Source organism: Electrona antarctica (assembly GCF_951216825.1).
Source record: "Electrona antarctica genome assembly, chromosome: 21".
Taxonomy (NCBI): domain Eukaryota; kingdom Metazoa; phylum Chordata; class Actinopteri; order Myctophiformes; family Myctophidae; genus Electrona; species Electrona antarctica.
Genome location: NC_136802.1, coordinates 18,483,032 through 18,503,031, shown reverse-complemented (window position 1 = coordinate 18,503,031; position 20,000 = coordinate 18,483,032). Strand labels below are relative to the sequence as shown.

At 47.8% G+C, this 20,000-nt stretch overlaps 1 protein-coding gene across 1 annotated transcript in view; it reads right to left on the bottom strand.

Annotated features, from left to right (window-relative positions):
• The window catches only part of LOC306914598 (insulin receptor substrate 1-B), a 54,359-nt gene extending 34,574 nt beyond the window's left edge, over nt 1-19,785 (bottom strand). Inside the window, exons 1-3 of the mRNA XM_079491714.1 lie at nt 18,644-19,785; nt 5,831-6,138; nt 562-3,823 (exon numbers count right to left, since the gene is read on the bottom strand). Of these exons, the coding sequence (XP_079347840.1) occupies nt 562-3,823; nt 5,831-6,138; nt 18,644-19,028 (3,955 nt within the window). The 5' untranslated portion in view covers nt 19,029-19,785. The remainder of the gene's footprint in view (nt 1-561; nt 3,824-5,830; nt 6,139-18,643) is intronic.
• Between the last annotated feature and the right edge of the window lie 215 nt (nt 19,786-20,000).

Below are 20,000 nucleotides of genomic sequence, written 5' to 3'. Positions count from 1 at the left end.
TTTAGCACAAACAGTGACTCACACAGAATGTTTGTTGTATATGAGGAAATATCTAGCTCAGTTCACGCAAAGCTGTTCTCATTATCCTCACTTGATAAAGTACCGTATATTGTGTGTATTTCTAACCCTTGGGCAAGCTCTGTCTTTTTATCAGAAAGAACCCAGATATGTGCACACTTACAGCAATATTTAACACAAACATGAATTGTTTGCAATGCTTATCAAATCACAAAACACACAGTTGAATATCTAACTCCACAAGGTCACATGTGCTTTTTTTTATAACTAAACACAGCTCCAGGGAGGATAATTTGCTTATGTATTTTGAAAGCAGTCAAGCCTTATCTCATACTGGGGATTGTGCAGACAGTAGTACAGATCAGATCGGTGTCTACATGATAATCCGGCGCCAGGAGGGTTTGAATAAACCCATAGACGGAAACGGTTGCTTGGATCGATTGGATTATAGGAAGGACTACTGGGGGTCATTCATATGAGTGCTCATGCATGACTGGAAAGATGTGGGAATTACTTTAGCTCTGAAAAAAAGCAACGTCTTACCTGTGCCCTCCTTGTTTCCATTCTGATGTGTCCGCAGCTCTTCTGATTTGTAGAAGTCGATGCTGGCATACATGTTGAGGCTAGAGGCAGCACTGCCACTGCCCCCTACACCCGCTGCCCCAACCCCGGAACCCCCACCTAACATGGAAGAGAAAAGGCGAGAGGGTCCTGCTTGGCCACCACCCGGGGGTCCATCTAGGCCCAAATGTGGGCTCTCTTTGTTGGCCAAGTCCAAGTCTATATAGTTGAGACCTTGCTCCATGGATGACGCCTGGGCAGGGGGTATGGGCTGCTGCCCGGGGAGGAGGAACTGGGAGGGTGGCTCCGTCACAGTGCCGTTGCCCCACAGCATGCCTTCGAAGCCCAGTCGGCGGGCCACGGCTTGAGCGTGATCTGGGAAGAGGGAGGCGGTGGAGGTAGAGGAGGAGGATGAGGAGGACGACGAGGATGAGGTGGCAGTGGAGGTGGGAAGGGAGGGAGAGGCCAGGAACGTTTCGGAGCAGTGTCGTCTGCGTCCCTGGGGGTCAGCCCGAATGACCTTAGGCCCATGGTCTGGGTTGGGCCCCGGTTTGCCTAGGGGAAAGTCTAGACTCAGCACAGGAACAGCGGGGTCTGCCCTGGTGGGGGACGGGGCTTTAGGGGAGATGCTGGATGAGGAGGACCTGGGCAGGATGCTGTTGTTACTGTTCAGACTGAAAGCCATCTCTGTGTAGTCACCGCAGGACATCGGCGACTGAGACTCACTCACCGGCGGGACTCGATGCGTGGGATGCGTCTCCCTGGCCTTCCTAACCACTGTCTCAGGCAGCTCGACTCTCTCTTCGCGAGGGTCTGTCGCGCACTCATCACGGGCCACGGGTGTGTGGGCAGAGGCGGGTGGGGTGGGAGGGGTGGGAAAGGACGGGAAGCCGAGTGGCGTGAGAGAAAGAGGCGAGGGTGATGGAGAGGGTCCGAGGTCCATGTTGACATACTCTGAGGCCGCAGGAGAGGTTATGGGGGCAGAGGGGCTACGGGAAAGGGGGAGGAAACCCCCCAGGCAGGACGTCGGCCTAAGCTGGGGCCGCTGGTGGCTGGTGGAGCCATGGGGCAGCGACATGCCATGTCTGAGTCCCCTGCCACGAGCTCCTCCAACCAGGCCACACTTCTCCCCCTTGAACTCGATGCTGACGTACTCCCCAGGGCTCTTGGGTTCTGGAGGGAGAGGGTTCTCCCGCACCCTGGGTAGGGTGTTGGCCTTGGACACATCCACGAACAGGCTCACTGGTCTGTTCCTGGCGCCGCCGCCTCCCTGCTTCGACGCAGTGCCGGAAGTGCCCCGTCGCTGCTGGATCGTGCCACCATCTTTGGCCTGAGGCCCCGCGGATGCAGTCCCAGCAGCCGTCCGGTCCTCGCTCTCCCCGAGGCTCTCGTTGCTGGCAGAGCTGGACGAGTACGAGGAGGAGAGGGACAAATGGCGACCCACTGCTGAGGTGCCCGCGACGGCCTGCTCCTGATGACCCCCGACTGACCTCCCTCCTCCACTCATTCCCCGACTCCCGCCGCCCAGGTTTGGCCTTCTGCCCCGGCCGGGCCCCTCTTCAAAGTGTCCCGTGGAGGAGGGAGTGTGTTTGTAGGAGCGGGGCAGGGAATAGTACGAGTACACCATCTTGGGGGCGTGCTGCTGGGCGAGGAGGTCGGACTGGCTTGGGTATTCAGGGGGCGGGGGGCTGCCACTGGCCGAGCGAGCACTGATCGGCGACATGTTCATGTAGTCGCTGCCTGCCCTGCTGTCTGCACTGCTACCGCCCATCCAGACCCCTCCAGAGAGGCCTCCTCGCTGGTCTGGGGAACAGCTGCTGTTGGGGGACATCATCATGTAGCCGTCGGAGGCCGGCGGGGGGCGGATCTGCTGAGGTGGGGACACGCTGTTGTTGGGCGTCATGGCCATGTAGTCGTCAGCGGGTTTGGGTTCAGAGTCGGGGACGGAGACGGCCAGTGATTGAGAGAGGGAGTCCGGTGGCTGGGTGACGCCTCCGGGCAGCATGGTCATGTAGCCGTTATCCACCCCCATGTCGATGACGCCGCCACCTCCTCCTCCTCCTCCTCCTCCATTGGCAACCGCTTCACCTTTAAACTCCCCTGCCACGTCCAGGTAACCGCCCCCGCCTCCCACCGACCCGGCACCCCTGCTCGAGTCCCTCCGAGTTAAGGAGGAGGCGTTAGAGGCAAAAGACTCGCGGCTAGTGCTCCGTGACATCACAGCATAGTCAGTCGAGTCCTCATCCGCCGGCTCCTCACCTCTCCGCGGCCGCGGGGCCAGCCGCTCCAGGGCCATCGGAGGCAGGGAGGCCCGTTTGCTCAGCAGCCTGCGCTCAGCCTCACATTCGCGGCTAGATGACCGGCGCAGCACCCGCCTGTTCTGTGACTGGGAGTTGGTGGGGGCGGGAAGAGTGCTCGATGCAGCGCTTCCTTCACTACCAGCACCGCGCTGGCTCATCAAGATATAGTTGGCTCCCTCCTCGCCAATGGACTCGCTGCCCGCACTGCCCACAGAGCCCAAGGGCAGACTAGGGGAGGGGAGGAGCGAGTGCTCCCCAGGGCTAGAGCCGTACTCATCAGAGGAGCCATAGTCACTGGGCGAGCCTGAGACGGAGGCCCGGTGGGGTACACGACTGTAGGAGCCAGAGCTATTTCCAGGTGCAGCAGCAGAAGCCCCACCAACACCTCCAAATTCAGAGCCGTGGCCAGAACTGGAGGAGAGGCTGGGTGCCGGCGAGGGCGTAGGGCTGGAAATGGAGCGCATCAATCCCATGGGGGTCTTGGCAGCCGGGGTTGTGGCCGAGCGGGCCGACTTTGTCCTGAGGATGGGCGTGCTGGAGCAGGAGCCGTTGGTGGTGGGACTGGAGCCTGGCCCTGGTAGTGGCGTCGTTCCTGCGCCCCCTTCTTCTCCCTTCCCACAGTCGCTGGCAGTGCGAGACCTTGGGAAGCTGCTGTGCCTGGGGGTGGGCGAGGCGTTGGCACTGTTGCCCCCTCCTCCCCCCCCACTGCTGGCCCCTCCTCCAGGGGGCTCGGTGCGGGACCGGCGGGTGAAGCCGACCTGGCTGGGCGGTGGGTTCGGGTGGTGGCGGCGGGATGGAACGCTGATGGGGTTGGAGGCGGTGGCGCCGCCTCCGGGGCCCGAGTTGGACTGTGATTTGCTGCGCTGGCGGAACTCCTCGCTCAGGGCCTTCATCGCTTCCAGCAGGGTCTCGTGCATGTTCTGGGCCACGACTGAATCATCCACCTTCAAGATGACATAAAGAACACTTAAACTCCAATTCATGATTGGGACTAATGGGCTATTATGCAGACAGAATAACTCTTCCTACTTCCGGGGCCCTTCCCTACTTCCTTCACAGGTGTTAATGATGATACTAATTAATTAAGGATCTGTTCCATTTAGTGTGCAGTGGTTCTCAAACTTTTTATTTATTTCAAGGACCCCTATGACTCTGAGAGTGTACACATTTGTACACTCTCAGAGTTACACAGCCGTAGGGGGCCATTTGGAACTCACTCAAGGAAACTTTGAGACCCACTGGTGTAGCAGTGTTTCCAGTGAGCCAAGTAGCTAGCATGCACGACAGCAGCACCCTGCTCTGTTTGACCAGAATGGAGCAGAGCCTTCATTAGTATCATCGGTAACACCTGTGAAGGGAAGTGGCCCAAGTTCTTTCCAAAATGGCGTGCATGCATATAGCCCATTCAATATAAGATACTGTACTTGAGTCCTTTCTACAGCATTCAATTCTATATTGGTCAGCTGTGATGCAGAACACAGGGTTTTTTTTTAAACGTTTTCTTGTCACGGATCCCCAAATTGACTTTCATTAGGCCGTGGACACTCATTTGAAATGTCCTATTAGTGTCCTAATAGGTGCTAATATGAAAAGATGTTTGAGATTAAAATGAATTTAATTGTCTAAATGCCACAATTGTACATGAGAAACAGATTCATGTTCATGTTCATTTGAATAGTAGTGAATTGAATTAAAATGAAATTGGATTAAATTAAAACACATGATCCCTTAGTGTCCCTATTCTGGGTCAAACAGTCGACAAAAATAGCCGCTCATCAGCAAGCTCAAAACGCCTTGAAGTCAGGGGATATTAATCAAATCTGGGAATACATTTCTTACCAAGACTTTTCTTCACCAATGTGTTTGTAAAGGTGTCTATTAACTCGTAGCCTGCCGCCATTAATTAATCCCTCGATTGCGTATTGCCATGGTTTAATCACGCGTGACACTTACTTTGAAGAGCCAAATATCCGTAATCGCATTTTACTATGAAACCATTCCGTGTGTGTTGACGAAGCTGGTGCTCGTTCTCTCGGTCGGTGGTGGAAAAAGTGGACCGCGAGTATCACAGCGCCTGCTACAGGCCGTTGAAAACGCTTGTCTGGGACAAAGCGTCCTCTGCAATGTCGCTTCTGTGAGATAAAGCCGTCTGAAAACAGAGCCGTTAATGTTAGTGGATGCGCGCGCATTTTCAAAATGGCCGCGCCCATTGTGTCAGAAGCATAACAAAGCTAACTGACGGTAGATTTCGATACGATCGTATTAAAACATGCATTAATGAATACATCGCTGTTAAAACGGCTTTTCCGTTTGTGGCAGGCTACAAGATTCTACGTTTTAAAATTCCTATGTTCCTGGCGGGTAAACGACTAACATATCCCACATTGGTTTCTATTCAACCACCCTAGGGGAATTTTTGAAAGCTGCTGAAAGTTGGGGTACCATACAACCATTATAAGGCAAACCGTTCTAAATTTCATTATGCTTTAAGTAGCATGTGACGTGTCAAACTAAGGTGTTTTCATGATTCTGAATCCATTCCAAGCATTAGTTTTGCACAAAAAACACTCCTTGGGCTTAAAAAGGCCATAGCCGTCATCACAAATGTGATGAGTTCAGCACATTCGGGCACATTTGGGCAAGTGTCTATGGCCGAATTTAGCCCAAGGAGTGTTTTTCGTGCAAAACTAATGCTTGGAATGGATTCAGAATCATGAAAACACCCTAGTTTGACACGTCACATGCTACTTAAAGCATAATGAAATTTAGAACATTTTGCCTTATAATGGTTGTATGGTACCCCAAGTCCAAGCTGCTTCTTTTCAACTGACAGGGGGGAGTTTTGGCTGGACGTAGCACGTGGAACGGTGGAAGGAACACGTTATTCCAATTCCAACCAGTTTGCGACTGAGAACTTGAATCCATGCATTGGACTCTCCATCGATCCTCACCTGCATCCAGAACTCTCCGGGGCCCGTCACGGCCGAGCGGCCCACCTCCACGAAGAAGAAGTTCTCCGAGTGGCCGCAGCGGCGCACGTTCATCAGCTGCAGCACCACGGCGGCGGCGTCCGAGTTGAGCTTGACAAAGTTGACCGTCTTGTCGGTGAGGCAGAGGCGGTAGACGCCCACCAGGTTCTTGGCCTGGCCCAGACCCTTGGGCCACACCTTCACCTGCCACACCTCCTTGAAAGCCGGCCCCGGGTTGGGCACGCCGTAATCCCCCGCCACCGCTCCGCCGTTGTCGGTCGGCGTCTTGCCTGGATGGAGGTGAGAGAAATGTGGGGATTAATAGGATGTTTGAGAGGACGTAGAAGGGCTGGGTGGGGGCAGGTGGGAAGGAAAGGAGGACAATGATAGAGCATTTAAACCACCTTGACAACCAAAAATGACCTTCATGTATTCTGTGACCGACAAGGAATGCCAGGTGAGAGCACCCCTATTTACCAGTTCAAAAGACAGCTGGAAGCCTCTATTATGCCATTGAGCTTTTGACTGATTTTGGTTAACTAGATGTATGCTTCGTGCTGAGCATGCAGCAACTTGCGAGAACAGCTCGCTCCACCTGCATGTTTCAACTCAGGGTCTCTCACTGACACACAGGCATGCTGACACAGATGCACACACACTCACACTCAACACACACGCAAACGCACGGATGCATGCATGCCCCCCCCCCCACCCCCACACACACACACACACACACACACACACACACCGGCACCCTGCAGACTGACACCCTGCAAACTGCAGACTATGAAAGAAATTTAGAACTGATATTCAGAGAAACGAAAAAGTTAACTATCTTGTTGGTTGCTTAAAAGCTAAACCCCACCCAAGAAACAACACTACCACATGTAATTTTAAATATTTTGGAGACATTTCTGCTACTGCAGTCTGCACATCACAGCAAATCACACCCAGAACTAAAAACCAAAGATTGTATACTACAATTATAACCACTTGAACCCTTATCATACCCTTTTCTGGGCATTAAGTGAACACAAGATTGGCTATTTCCGGTGACTCGATCTGTTGAACAGTGAAAAATGGAGGGGCAAATAGTAAAGTACAAAGTATAGGGTTTAAGTGATATCCTTTGGCCTGCTGCAGTGACACTAAATGGGAGACGGACTTTAAAGTAATTTAAAAAAAAAAAGGTTGATCTTCGTTAATTCATAACATTAGCGGTTCATAACAGGAAATTAGCTATATAAACTGAGAACTAAGCAAGCGAACAGGAATAATGTCTTGATTTATAACCTATTACGCTCCAGGGTGTTACGCGTAGTTTTGAGAGATTGAGTTTAGATCTCTTGACTGAACAATTGACGCAGCAATCCTGTGGTAGACCCGCTAGACCGTAGAGAGCATTGGTTTGCTTTAAGGCACCACCCAAAACGAAACTGCCGCAGTTCACACATCCCCCTTTTCTCCCATGTAGTTCCAACTTTTTTCTGCACTGTAAAATTGCCAAGTTGACTTGTTCTGAACATGAGAACTGTCAATCCATGAGAGAATCCATCAACTCTCAAGAGAGGTGGGTCCGCCTGTTCTCACGGGAACGCTGAATTTGTTCTTTTCTGCACCTGTTTTCATAACCCTGTTGATATGGCGAGGGACATATAGTACTTTTCGACAAGTATATTACGTGACCAGCAGGGATATAATAATTATGTGCAACTTTATAGATATTTTCACCAATTCTCCATCACATTTCAACAGTGACCGCCGTATTCCGAGTTCCGACAAACGTTCATCTACTACACCATACATGGGCAACTTGGCGGGCCGGGGGCCACATGCGGCCCCCACCTTCACTTCAGTCGAAGGTTTTTTTAATGTCCAATGTGATTGTATTTAGTTCATAAAGTTAACATAACTAGGCCTATAATTAAAGGCATTTGAAATTCAATAACAATAACTTTTTAGGATTCCAATTCAAAAATAGCAAAAAATAATAATTAAGCTTTTCAATTCAGATAATAGCAAAAATAGACGATCTACAAGCTCAAACCACGTCACAATGAGCTTGTAAATCGTCTATTTTTTGCTACGACAGTAACATGCAATGTGGCCCTCTGGAGTGAGTGTGGAACTATAGTGGCCCTCTCCATCCACCCCTGCTCTAGTCTACACAGTAAGTATAGTCTGTGTGTGTTCCTCTATTTCTTGCATGGATCCGCCGTGACTCCTACAATCAGAACCATATGTAAATAAAAAGCAGACATGACGGACAATGTACTAGGCTGAACTTGGGCTATGATGCAATAACATTTCCATACCCCGTCCCAAAACATTAAGCCAAGTTGTGGTTGCAACACACACACACACACACACACACACACACACACACACACACACACACACACACACACACACACACACACACACACACACACACACACACACACACACACACACACACACACACACACACACACACACACACACACACACACACACACACACACACACACACAAAATCGCTTATGTGCGTCTCTTGCTTACCCCAAATCGGATGATCAAGATCAACCATTTCTCGAAAACCCTATTTAGTTCGTTGACCAGTGTCCCCCGGGGTCTATACACTTTTCCCTATACACAAATCTCTTTTTACCAAAACTGCCAATCTACAAGCTCATAATGCACAAGTTACTTTAGTTACAAATCCGTATCACCCTTAAAACACTGCTAAATTATAAGGATGCACTTTACACTTTGTATTTTCCTTGTGTATGTATGTACAGTATGTATGTATATATGTTTTTAAATGCTTTGTTTCCTAAAGTAAGTTACTGTTTGCTTGTTTGGTTTTTATGTGGTGACTGCGGATGAAAATTAGCATTTTTGCTAAATCCGATGACCGATGTATTTACATTGCATTTATGTAATGTCCATTAATACTGTATGCATTGTCCCGTCTAAATAAACAATTAAAGTAAAGTAAAAGTACATTTTACAACATGTTGAGTCTGTGGCCATGGTATAACGGGACAATTTTATGAGGAAAAATACCTTCTGTTGAACAAGCCAATAAAAGCATCCAGATTATCAGTCAACGTCAATCTTGCGTGTGTCAATCTTTCATCCAACCGCTGCTTACCATTTAAATTATCCTAGTAAATCATATGTCATCAGGAACTGAGTCTGTCACACTGCACCCTGTTCCCTTTCCTCTCGAAGGGCTCATTAACAAGCCTACCCCGGCTTGAAGAATGCATGAGTGTGTTGTTTACTGCGAGCACGGCATATCCTTAAAAGCCAGCCATGCTTTGGCGAACCTCCTGAACTCCACGTGCATGTCCCCCCCCCCCCCACACACACACACACACACACACACACAGCCTTTGATCTTTTGGGCTTGCACAGATGCGCCACACTGACCCTACATCGCTCAAAAGCGCTGGAGACCTACAAGAAGCTTCCATTCGTCGTAAAACTGCCAGAGGACAAACTGATCTCCACCTCACCAACACCGTAGAGTAGAAGCTTTTCAAGGATTATATAAGACTGCGTTTGATATTGCTGAGGGGGTAAATATGAATTATAGATTGCCACTGGCAGTTTTCCTTTTATAGGTACTTCATGGTAGCACAGTGCTTAAGAAAGATTTTCTTTTTTTGCCTTTTAGCCATGCGCACAAAGCCTTTTCATCCGGTTATCGACTATGCACCAAGCATGCCAGCATCATGCTGGCCCATAAACATAAACATGAGTAGTGACACCATAATTCATGACTATCTTGGCGGCAGATGAAGCCGAAGACAAAGCAGGATGCTGCTGATAAGAGCAAAAACACACCTGGGAAGGCTAATGGATCGTTTATGATGACTTGGTTAAATAGGGGCAGAACAATGGAATGGGGGTGCCTGGAGGCTCAGCCAGCCAGTCAGTGCACACTGCACAGATCAAATGCTCCTTGTGATCACGAGGACCCGGGTACGAATCTGACTCTGTCTTCTCTGCCCTTGGGTTTCCTGTCTCGTTACACTGACCTATCTGGAATAAAAGCATAGAAATGGCTAAACTAAATCTTTAAAAAGAATAGGGGCAGAACAACCTCAGCCCTTCAGGGGGACATTACTGCAACCTTCGGGGGGATTTTACAGAGACTGTTCAAGGGCTTATGTGCAGCACCAGTGTATTTAAATTCAGAATCACACTACGAGTTTTGTAGCGAGACCGAAAACAAGTTACACTACTTTTATTCATGCCTCGGTTGTTGACCTGCCCTTCGCCGTAACCACACATGAAGCCACAGTGGCTTCCAGTTTTACATGTGGACTGATGAACGGCCAGCAGGCTACTCAACACTGCCGTCTATTCATTCCCTTTTATATTTGCTGCGCTCGAACTGCCTCCCCGGAGACGAATATTATGCGCTAAGCTAACCCCATTTCTTTCTTTCTATGGCTGGATATTAAATTTGAGTAGGGGCTGAGCCGCTGGCTTTGAGGCAGTGTAGCGCTTTCCTGGTCACTGTTAAAAGTGTGTCATGTCTGCCTATGTACAGTATGTAGCCTACTGTACGTAATGTGTGTGTGTGTGTGTGTGTGTGTGTGTGTGTGTGTGTGTGTGTGTGTGTGTGTGTGTGTGTGTGTGTGTGTGCGTGTGTGTGTGTGTGTGTCTGTCTGTCTGGGGTGCAGTATAGGGGGTGATAATACGCCCCAGGGCAACAACCGCCTGCTGGGTTGACAGGCTCTTCCTATATAGTGACCCACTGACTACTATTGTCACACATTATGTCCTGGAGAAGTAAATGCAGAGCGTAGACAGTATAACCTCATTCTCAGCAAGGACACAGGGTATGAAGTTAGGGCTGGGAGATATAGACAAAATCCAATATCATGATATTGTTTTAGCAAATACCTCAATATTGATATTGTGATGATTTCGAGGGGATTCGGGTGATGTGGGGACTAATGGTGCTTTCACAAAATACAAATATTTAGTTTTTTACAGTCCATGAATTTAGAAACCGATATTACTTTACTGTAATGAATGTTTAAAATCACACCCATGTGAAGTGAGGGGCGCTCTTATAATCATACGTCATCATACATCTTCTCATTCTGGCCAATCACAATTTGCGTCCTCACTTTTGTCTTCAATGTTTGTGTTTACACAAACCCTCAAAGCTGGACTAGTGGACTTAGGAGGGGCTGGCGCCCCTCAAAAACCAGGAAAATACGACACTTCGGATTCAAACCCGGGCACTCACACAAGGAGCATATGGTCTGTGCACTAACAGGCTGAGCCACCAGCAGGAACCCCAAATTCCACAATTTAGTTAGCTAATGCAGTCCGTAAATCAAGAAAAGCCACTCTGGCAATGAAATGGCTGGTTCTCACTTAGGTTCTGTTTCAAGTCTGTGACCTCATAGCCCTAGCATGCCACACTGCTCTATAATACCCCCTCAACAGCAGAGAATCGGCTGAACTTCTGAGGCCCACAGTCCATTATTTACCCCCATCTATGCTATAGTAGCCCCTATACTGTCCCTACTACCAAACAGAGTCACCAGTGTGGAGAGATATGGGGCAGCTGTACTGTGTGTGTGTGTGTGTGTGTGTGTGTGTGTGTGTGTGTGTGTGTGTGTGTGTGTGTGTGTGTGTGTGTGTGTGTGTGTGTGTGTGTGTGTGTGTGAGTCACCCAGCGCCAACAAAACCCTGTAAGCTTACCCTACACAAAGACATCCTTCTTGCCAACTGGACCGACTTTCATTGTCTGTTTTTTCTGTTCTCTATCCATCTATCTATCCGCTCATCTCTTCCCTCAAGTCATCCCCGTTTGAGCCCTCTGTAACAGAAACATCTCTTCCACAACATGTCGCCCGAAGTTCCGAACATCACATCCAAGAATACGCCTACGGTTAATTTCACATGTGTTTTCTGTTATCCAGAAGTGCATGCACGCACAAACTTATCAATGACCTGTCCAGACTTGGTTGTCTCTCTCTAGAGGAAACACTAGGAAGTAGCTGTGACCCTCACAGGTCCATTTTTACACTCTCAAGAAGAGTTAAGGGTCAACTCTTTTACACTCTCAAAACACTCCCGATTTTACTGTGTGGTCTCTCCCAAGAGAAGATTAGCTAGACAGCTGGTGACCATCTTGAAACAAGCCCAGACGTAGGACAAATACTGACCCCGGTCTTAACATTTAACTGACGTCTCATTTCGTTGATATTGTTACGCTTGTCATCAGGGAATAGGCTCCAGCCTACTTGCATCCAGAGTGGCCACTGGCATGCAGCCTCACAATAAAGGACAATAAATCCCACTTAAATTGTTATGAACCTCCTGACCGCAACCATGGAAGGGAATGGATCACGGTTAATGGCCTGGTTGATACCAACAAATTGCAATCAATATGATGGACTATAAAAGGTTACTGTGCATTAAAAGCCTGCTGCTCCAACGTGTTCAACATATGGGCGCTCATTGACTAAATGATAGTGTTTCCCCTAGCCTTGCTTTCCTGTCAGTCAAAAACAAGCACTTTATTGAGTGTCTCCTTCGGCCGGTGATTTGTGGACCCTGCACAATACATGCAGAATACACAGGAGTGCAACAGTTGATTTATTTACGTATTTTTATTTTAAACGGCAAAAATAGCAGATTTACTAGCTCACAATGCTGCATGTCGTGATCTTGTATATAGACTATTTTCATTAATTTGCATGATGCTGTACGATAACATAATGTATTTGTTAAATACATTATGTTATGTATTATGTTCGATTAAATCAAAAACAGAATAATTGCTAAGAAAATAACTAATTACAGCCCTATATACCATGACAGATATGTCCAAGGTGGAGTTGATGTACTTCTCCTATGAGCTGGCCCAGTCAAAACCTGGCTGGTTTAATCACGTCAAATGAAATTACAGGGTGTTAACGTGTGCAAACTATTTATGCCATGGAAGTGACCCTGCAGTGTAGACCAAAGGTAGAGGAGTGAGCTTGATCCACTCACTGCCTGGGATTTAGTGGCTGAAATAGCACCCAGCTAGGCTAGCTCTGGTTCAGAAGCTTAAAACAATAATAACAGTGATATCACAGTGCATAGTGATGTGCCGGGAACCCGCTTACCGAGAACGTATAAGAAGAAAAGGACAGATCAGATTGCTGAAAAGCCTCACTCCTCATTAAGCCACAACATCTGGCCTCATGGTGACGAAACTGCTCACTGCTGCTTTTACCCCCTCTCTCCGACTAGTGACTAACCCCAGTACACAGCCTCTCTGCCCCCGCCAGAGGCCGACCCCGAGACAATAATTACTGCCTAATTAGGGAGATGATCAGTGCTTAAGCAGGGTTTAACGTTTAATCGCCTGGCTCGCCGGCCCACCGGTGAGATCCAGATCTGACTGGCTGGCTAGAACAGATGAGCCAAATGACACTGTCTGTGCCTGGTACAAAAATACTTATTGCACCACAGAGTCAGACAGGTGAATACCAGCCGCCTGGGCAAGGTCCTTCCGGGTCTGATATGCAGTTTTGCTGGCAACACATCAGCAGGAAAGATAGAAAGCTAAAGCAGTGCCAGAAATATCACCAACCAGCATAGTGAGCATACAAACTGTGATTTTTTTTAGAGTTTCACTTTTACATCTGCAGCAGTACATCGATCCATCTCTTACACAGTAACATACAGAGTAAATTTAACTCTGAGACTCTGTGTCTCTGGGTGGATTTGAGTGAGTTCTATCCAATCCATTTGATTTATAAAGCACATTTAAAACGACATCGTTGGAACTGTACACTCAGTAACAGAAAATATATACTAAAATACTCACATACACATATACTACATTGCTATAGTGGAAACTAAGTGCAATCACGTTTTCCAACGTGATTTAAACACAGGCCAGGTTTCAGACACTCGGCCTGGGCCATGGCTCAGTGGTCCAGGCACCTTGGCTGGTAATCCAGTCTGGCAGTGTGCCGCGGGTTCGACTCCCGATCCCGATGGCCTTTACTGCATGTCTTCCCCCCATCTCTCTCCCCATTTCCTGTCAGCCTACTGTCTGTCCCTCCATACAAAATGTAAAATAAAGGCGAACGGGGAAAAAAAAAGGTTTCAGACAGTCTAACATGGGGTAAGATCATTCCACAGTTCTCACCTGAGTTGGCTTCAGGTGTTAGAGGTTATTTTCACAGTGTGCTCCAAAAGGGTCAACAGTTGTTGAGGTGGCACTTGAGCCATGCGACTGTTTTCCTGGCACACTGTGACATCGGGCCGAATCTCCGCCGCTTTCGTCTAGGTTAAGCCTTTACACGCTCGGCTGACTCCTAATAGTTGAGTAAACAGCTGCCCTAAAGCTTGATACTGTACTCGCTGCCCAAAAGGGCCTAACTGGACTCAGCTGAATAAATAACTCAGATCCTAATATCGCCCTGCACGGCAGCTGGCTCGTGTTTGTATAATTACTGCTGGCTTGGGGGAGGCTGCATGATATTGGACAGTTCCTGAACTTCTTGGGCCGCTTTAGGTGAGGTTCCCAGGCCCAAAAGCATGGAGATGCAAAAAATGCTCAGTTATGGTTTTGCCTGTTATGTGGGTGCAGCAGTTAAACTGCTCGAACTAATCGATTTCATTGATTATTAGAAATATATATTTTAATGAAATATGTAACAAATTTTCTGAAAATTATTGAAAACTAGTCCATATCCGTAATTCCCACCCACCATCCATGCTAATAAACAGCATAAATCTGAAAAGTGAAACATTTACAGTCCATTATAAAAAAAAATGTGAAATTTTAAATGGGCTTCCCACTAGTTATTTGGTAAATGAGAAGATAATCGATAGTTGCAGCCCTGGCATGGAGATTGGAGACTCAAAAACATCTTGGCTAGAGTTTTTCCCGTTATTTGTGCGTGTAATGTGCACGTGCCTCAGCATGCACCGACACCACTCCACCACAATGCCATCTAAGGAATCTCTCGCTGTGTCAACTCACACCAATTATTCCAAACTATAACCTAAAACCTTAATTCAGTTTCAAGCCGCAGCTTGCCCCTTAAGTAGAATACTGAATTCACCGCCATCAGAGGCCGTCAGTGTGAACCGCTAGGTATCAGGTTGAGGGAGTGGTCCATATAGGAAACTATGCGTTGCCATGCATCATCTCTTTGCCTGCACCCCCCTCCAGCTTTTCCCCTGTGCCAGGGTGAAGGGCTTGAATTCCTTTGCGTCCCAAACTGTACAAGTGGGGAGGGGGGGGGGGGGGGGGGGGGCTACTGCTTCATGTTACGCCATAAAACGCCTGCTCACTTCACACACAGGCTGCAGACCTGCAAGTCAGACTCTCACTCAACACTCCGCTTATCTAGCATTATTTGCTTGGGGCCATTAAGAGTCACTGAGAGCAACTTGACTTTTCTCTGTCATTTATAGACTACACTACACAACCTCAGACACAGCCGTCTTCACCGTGCTAACCTACAGGCTGGAATTCTGACAGTGTGCACGTATGCGTTGAGTGGGGACATTCGCCTCAGTTGACGACGTACAATACACCTACAATGTGAAATTGCATAACAGGTCACGTATGCTGTATGTGACTGTCCATTTGTGTGTGTGTGTGTGTGTGTGTGTGTGCACGCACGGGTGCGCACGCACACACGCAAACATGTGTACGACACATGCATGTCTGTGAAGATCCTGAAAGAAACTGTGCTGGGGCGGTCTCATAACAATGCAATGCAACAGTGCAAATGCACACTGGCTTTTTGGAACTCCGAGTTAACAGAATAACCAGTCACTTCATCATTGTCAGGACAGATGATTTAAATACCAGCAGCCAGCAACCCAACACTGAACCAATATAAGGAGGCGACAGGCAGCCTTCAGGCCTCACACTGTTACAATGCCCTTCAATAAACACTGCAAACCCAACCTGTAATTTCGAAGACAATTGACGGCAGTGAGTGATGCTGAAGACAAATTTAAAAAAAAAAGAAGTTAACTTTTCGACGACAGACGTGGCTGTTTATTTATTTCGCTGGGAGTATTGGTTTATGGCTGGCAACTGGGAAACCCAACCACTCCTTCTCTCAGCCCCTCTGTCTGTCTGTCCCACTCTGGCAGCTTATGTCCATATCCAGTGTTTCTATGTGCAGCCGGCAGCCGGGTTCTTGTTCTTGAAGCTGAGGTAGAAGGATCAGGCTGAACTTTAAACACAGTCTGCTTCGATTAGCTGTTACTCTGCACCCATTCCAAAAGTTAATCCAACAGTTTAGCAGTGTCAACTGCCTAATTTGAAACACACAAATATGCACAAGCAGGGTGCATATTGTTTCTAAAAACAACAAGGGAAAAAATGGTGGCATCTTTTTTTAAATGGTGTTTAGAAACTCCAGCAGGGATGCAAACTAAATCACCAAAGGAGTAGATTTAAAGTCCAGGAGGGGAAATCCCCACCTCGCCCCTGGCAAATCACGCCCTGAATAGTGAATACAGACACACACACACACACACACACACACACACACACACACACACACACAGTACATGCAAAGTGCAAACCCACAGGGACAGTTGTATATTGCTGCAGTACAATGGGACAAGAGGATAATAGTTTTAAATGTGCAGTTATAACAAGGTAGGGCTGGCCAATATCGATATGAAATCGATGTTGTAACTTGTGATCACGATATCATCTGAGATTTGGGATACTGTAATATTGTGATACATAGGGCCTAAGTCCTGATGTGATTTTCTGAATTTGCCAACATTATTATATAGTCTTATTGTTATGATCATTATAAATCCCATAATGAAACATTATTCTGTTGTCCCCACAATATTGTCACAATGTCGATATTGAGGTATTTGGTCAATGATGTTGTGATAATCGACTGGGTCCATCCATATCGCCCCCAGCCCTACTACAAGGTTCCTCAAAACACATTCCCACTTCCCAGCCTACCTCTTTAGATTCTAATGGCTCACTGACTACTAGTATCCCTATTTAAATGTCTTCATTTCTCTTGTGGGCATTACATGCAAACAATGCACCAATGTCAGTGTAAGCCGGCTGCTTATTCACCTCTGTCAACACTATATTTTACTGCTGCCCAACCGCTTATCAGCTCCTTTATGTAACAGAGCGGGTCATGTGTAAGAAGCACCTTGAACCCATATCTTGGTTTGCCTACATTGCGTCATGCGGTCTCTTGTCACCGGACTGATGTCCCAGCGAGCAGTAAGGGCAGTGAACAGGTGATTTGGAGCTGCTTTGCTCACCACTATTGGCGCTGACAGCTGTGTTTGCACAGCAACTGATAGGTACCATTTGAGAAATCCAGGTCAGGCAATCCTGCAGGTTGAGACACTTTGCATAATGAGCCACTATCTGGCATTGTCATGGCAGCAGACAAGAGACTTTTAAGACATTAGTGGCATTAGACATTAGTGGCATTAGACATTAGTGGCGACATCCCGACCGATGCAAGATCTTTGGGTCCAATTTGGGAACGATATTTGAAAATCCAAAAATCCAAACTGGAACTTTTAGAAATTGTAACTTATAAGTTACACAAATAACTTTTGGATAGATAAAAAATGTAACACATGAACTGAACTTAATTGTATTTAACTCACTTAAGACCTATTCAGAAAGGTCATGTATAACAGGTCTAAACATGCCCCAATTAAGGACATTAAGGTTAAAACTCGCAACACGACAGCTGCATAATTGCTGATGTGGCCTAAAAAAAAGGTAAAATAAGGGCCAATATATTGGTTTGGCTCTAACTATTAACTACTAGTTAATAAACCAGGTACACTGACAATGAATTGTGACTGAACACAGGTTTGTCCAAATTGGCTGCTTTCACTGTGAGTGACATAACATTCTGTTTCCTTTGGGATCAATGCGTGCATGGATAAATACCACAGAGTCTGCAGAAAATTAGAACATTTCAAACTAAGTAAACAGAACACTGGGTGCGCGTTTGAGCAATGCCCCAGTTGACTTGGGAAACAGTCAGAGAGGGGGAAAAGAGGCACATTGGCCAAGCAGGGAGGTGACAAGTAGGTGTCTATATGCACAGTGAAAAACCATGTGTTTGTGCTCTGACTCTGAGAAGAAACACACAAGACTTGGGGACATTCTGAGCACAAAATATCTGAGGTGACAGAAGTATGATAAGCTGTACTTTCGGGTAGGTGGTGGTGAGGATAAGGAACAGCCAAGAGGCACAAGTTTACACCATAGTCAGGTCAAGCACTATTTGTAAACACTTTGAGCATTTGAACATACTGGTTAAAGTGCTGTTTATTTATAGCCTATATAAAGAACATATTTGTTCTAGAAGTCCCACAGCATGAACAAGTCCATTAATATTGCCATTGCTTTTGCATGGCAAGTTCAATCACACACACTAGTCACAGACATCAAGCAGTAACTGTGAACTTCAAAGCAAGAAAACCAGCGTGGAGTTCAGTTATGTTATCCCTCCCTTCACACCATAACACTGGAATGAAATGTGCCCTGGATTGCTTGCTGGAGGAGTGCTGCATTGCCACGTTTCTCCCTCCCTGCATGAGAAGAATATGGGGTGTTTGTTTGTGTGTGTGTGTGTGTGTGTGTGTGTGTGTGTGTGTGTGTGTGTGTGTGTGTGCGCGCGCGTGTGCTGGCGCGCGCGTGCGTGCGTGTCAGTTTGGGGCTTACTTTTACACTGCAGGTCCACCATGTTCTGGTACCGTGTGTATGTGCTGGCGCGCGCGTGTCAGTTTGGGGCTTACTTTTACACTGCAGGTCCACCATGGCCTGGTACCAGTCGTCCTGGTCCGCCTCGTTTTCCGCGGCGATGGCGAAGCTCTCGGCGCGCGTGTACAGCACGATCATGTGCTTGTTCTTGGAGTCGGCTCGCTTGTTGATGTTGAAGCAGGTCTCCAGCGCCAGGGCTTTCTTCGGCACGGGAGGAGCCTTGCCGCGGAATTTCTTCTCGCTCTCGTAGTACTCGAGCCGCGCCGGGCCGCGCTCCGAGGCCGTCCGGAGCACGAAGTACCGCCGGTGCATGGACTTCTGCTTGCGGAGGTAGCCGCTCTTCCGAACGTCGTCCTCAGAGCAGCAGCTCTGCTGGTGCTGTTGGTGGTCGCTACTAACGCTTGTTTGCTGGTTCTCCATGTTTGTTTGTTTGTTGTTCCCCTCTCTCCCCGCCGCAACAACAACAAAAAAACAAATGTAAACGTACTCTGTTATATAGGCTATAAACGGAGCCTGCTGCAATAAAAAAAATAAAAATCAATTCTCGTTCAAGTTTAGCAATGCAACTCAAACATCCTCCGGCTCCACCACTCCTCTCCCTCCCATCAACGCATGCATGTGAGGGAGAGAGACTGACTGACTGACTGCAAAGCTCGCTCAGCCCAAAGACAGAATAAAACGTGGTGGTTGGTAGTAGTAATAACCGCCGTAGTAACACTGTGGCAGCCAAGTAGTACGCGTGACCTCTCTCCTTAACTCTGGCTCTTCTCTTCGTCTGTGTGTCGCGTTGTTTGTTCAGTTCAGGGACAAGCCAGACCGCCAGGCAGCAAGGCAAACTGCCGCTCCAGCAGCTCCCACGAGTTGTGCAGCCCGAAAACAGACGAACACACGCGGTCTGGTCCGCACGATAAGTTCCCCCCGCGCTACTACAACTACCACCACTAGGCTACTTACTATACTACTACGATAGTACAGCAAACGACCGACAAGACAACCCAACCACTACTCTTCTGTTAATGCAGCAGCCATGCTACAACTACTACTTTAATACGACTACTACTCCGAAACCGAAAGGCTGGCTGAGTAGATGAATCTCATTTTGGTCAACATATCACACACAGACACAGTACAGTGAGTACAGACCAGACACACTGCAAGTCTGCATGTCCCCCCACCCCTTATCTTCTCTGCTCCTCTCCTGTCCTCTCTCTGTGTAGTGCTGTGCTGCATGCTGCAGCAGAGCAAGGCAGCTACCGTGGGGGAATGACTGACTGACTGTCAATCAACGCTTGGAGAGGATCATGCTTCCTCCCTCCTACACCAGTGGTTTTCAAGTTCCCTTTTCATATCGAGGGCCCATTATTTATTCTGCATTTGAGCCACGGGGACCAC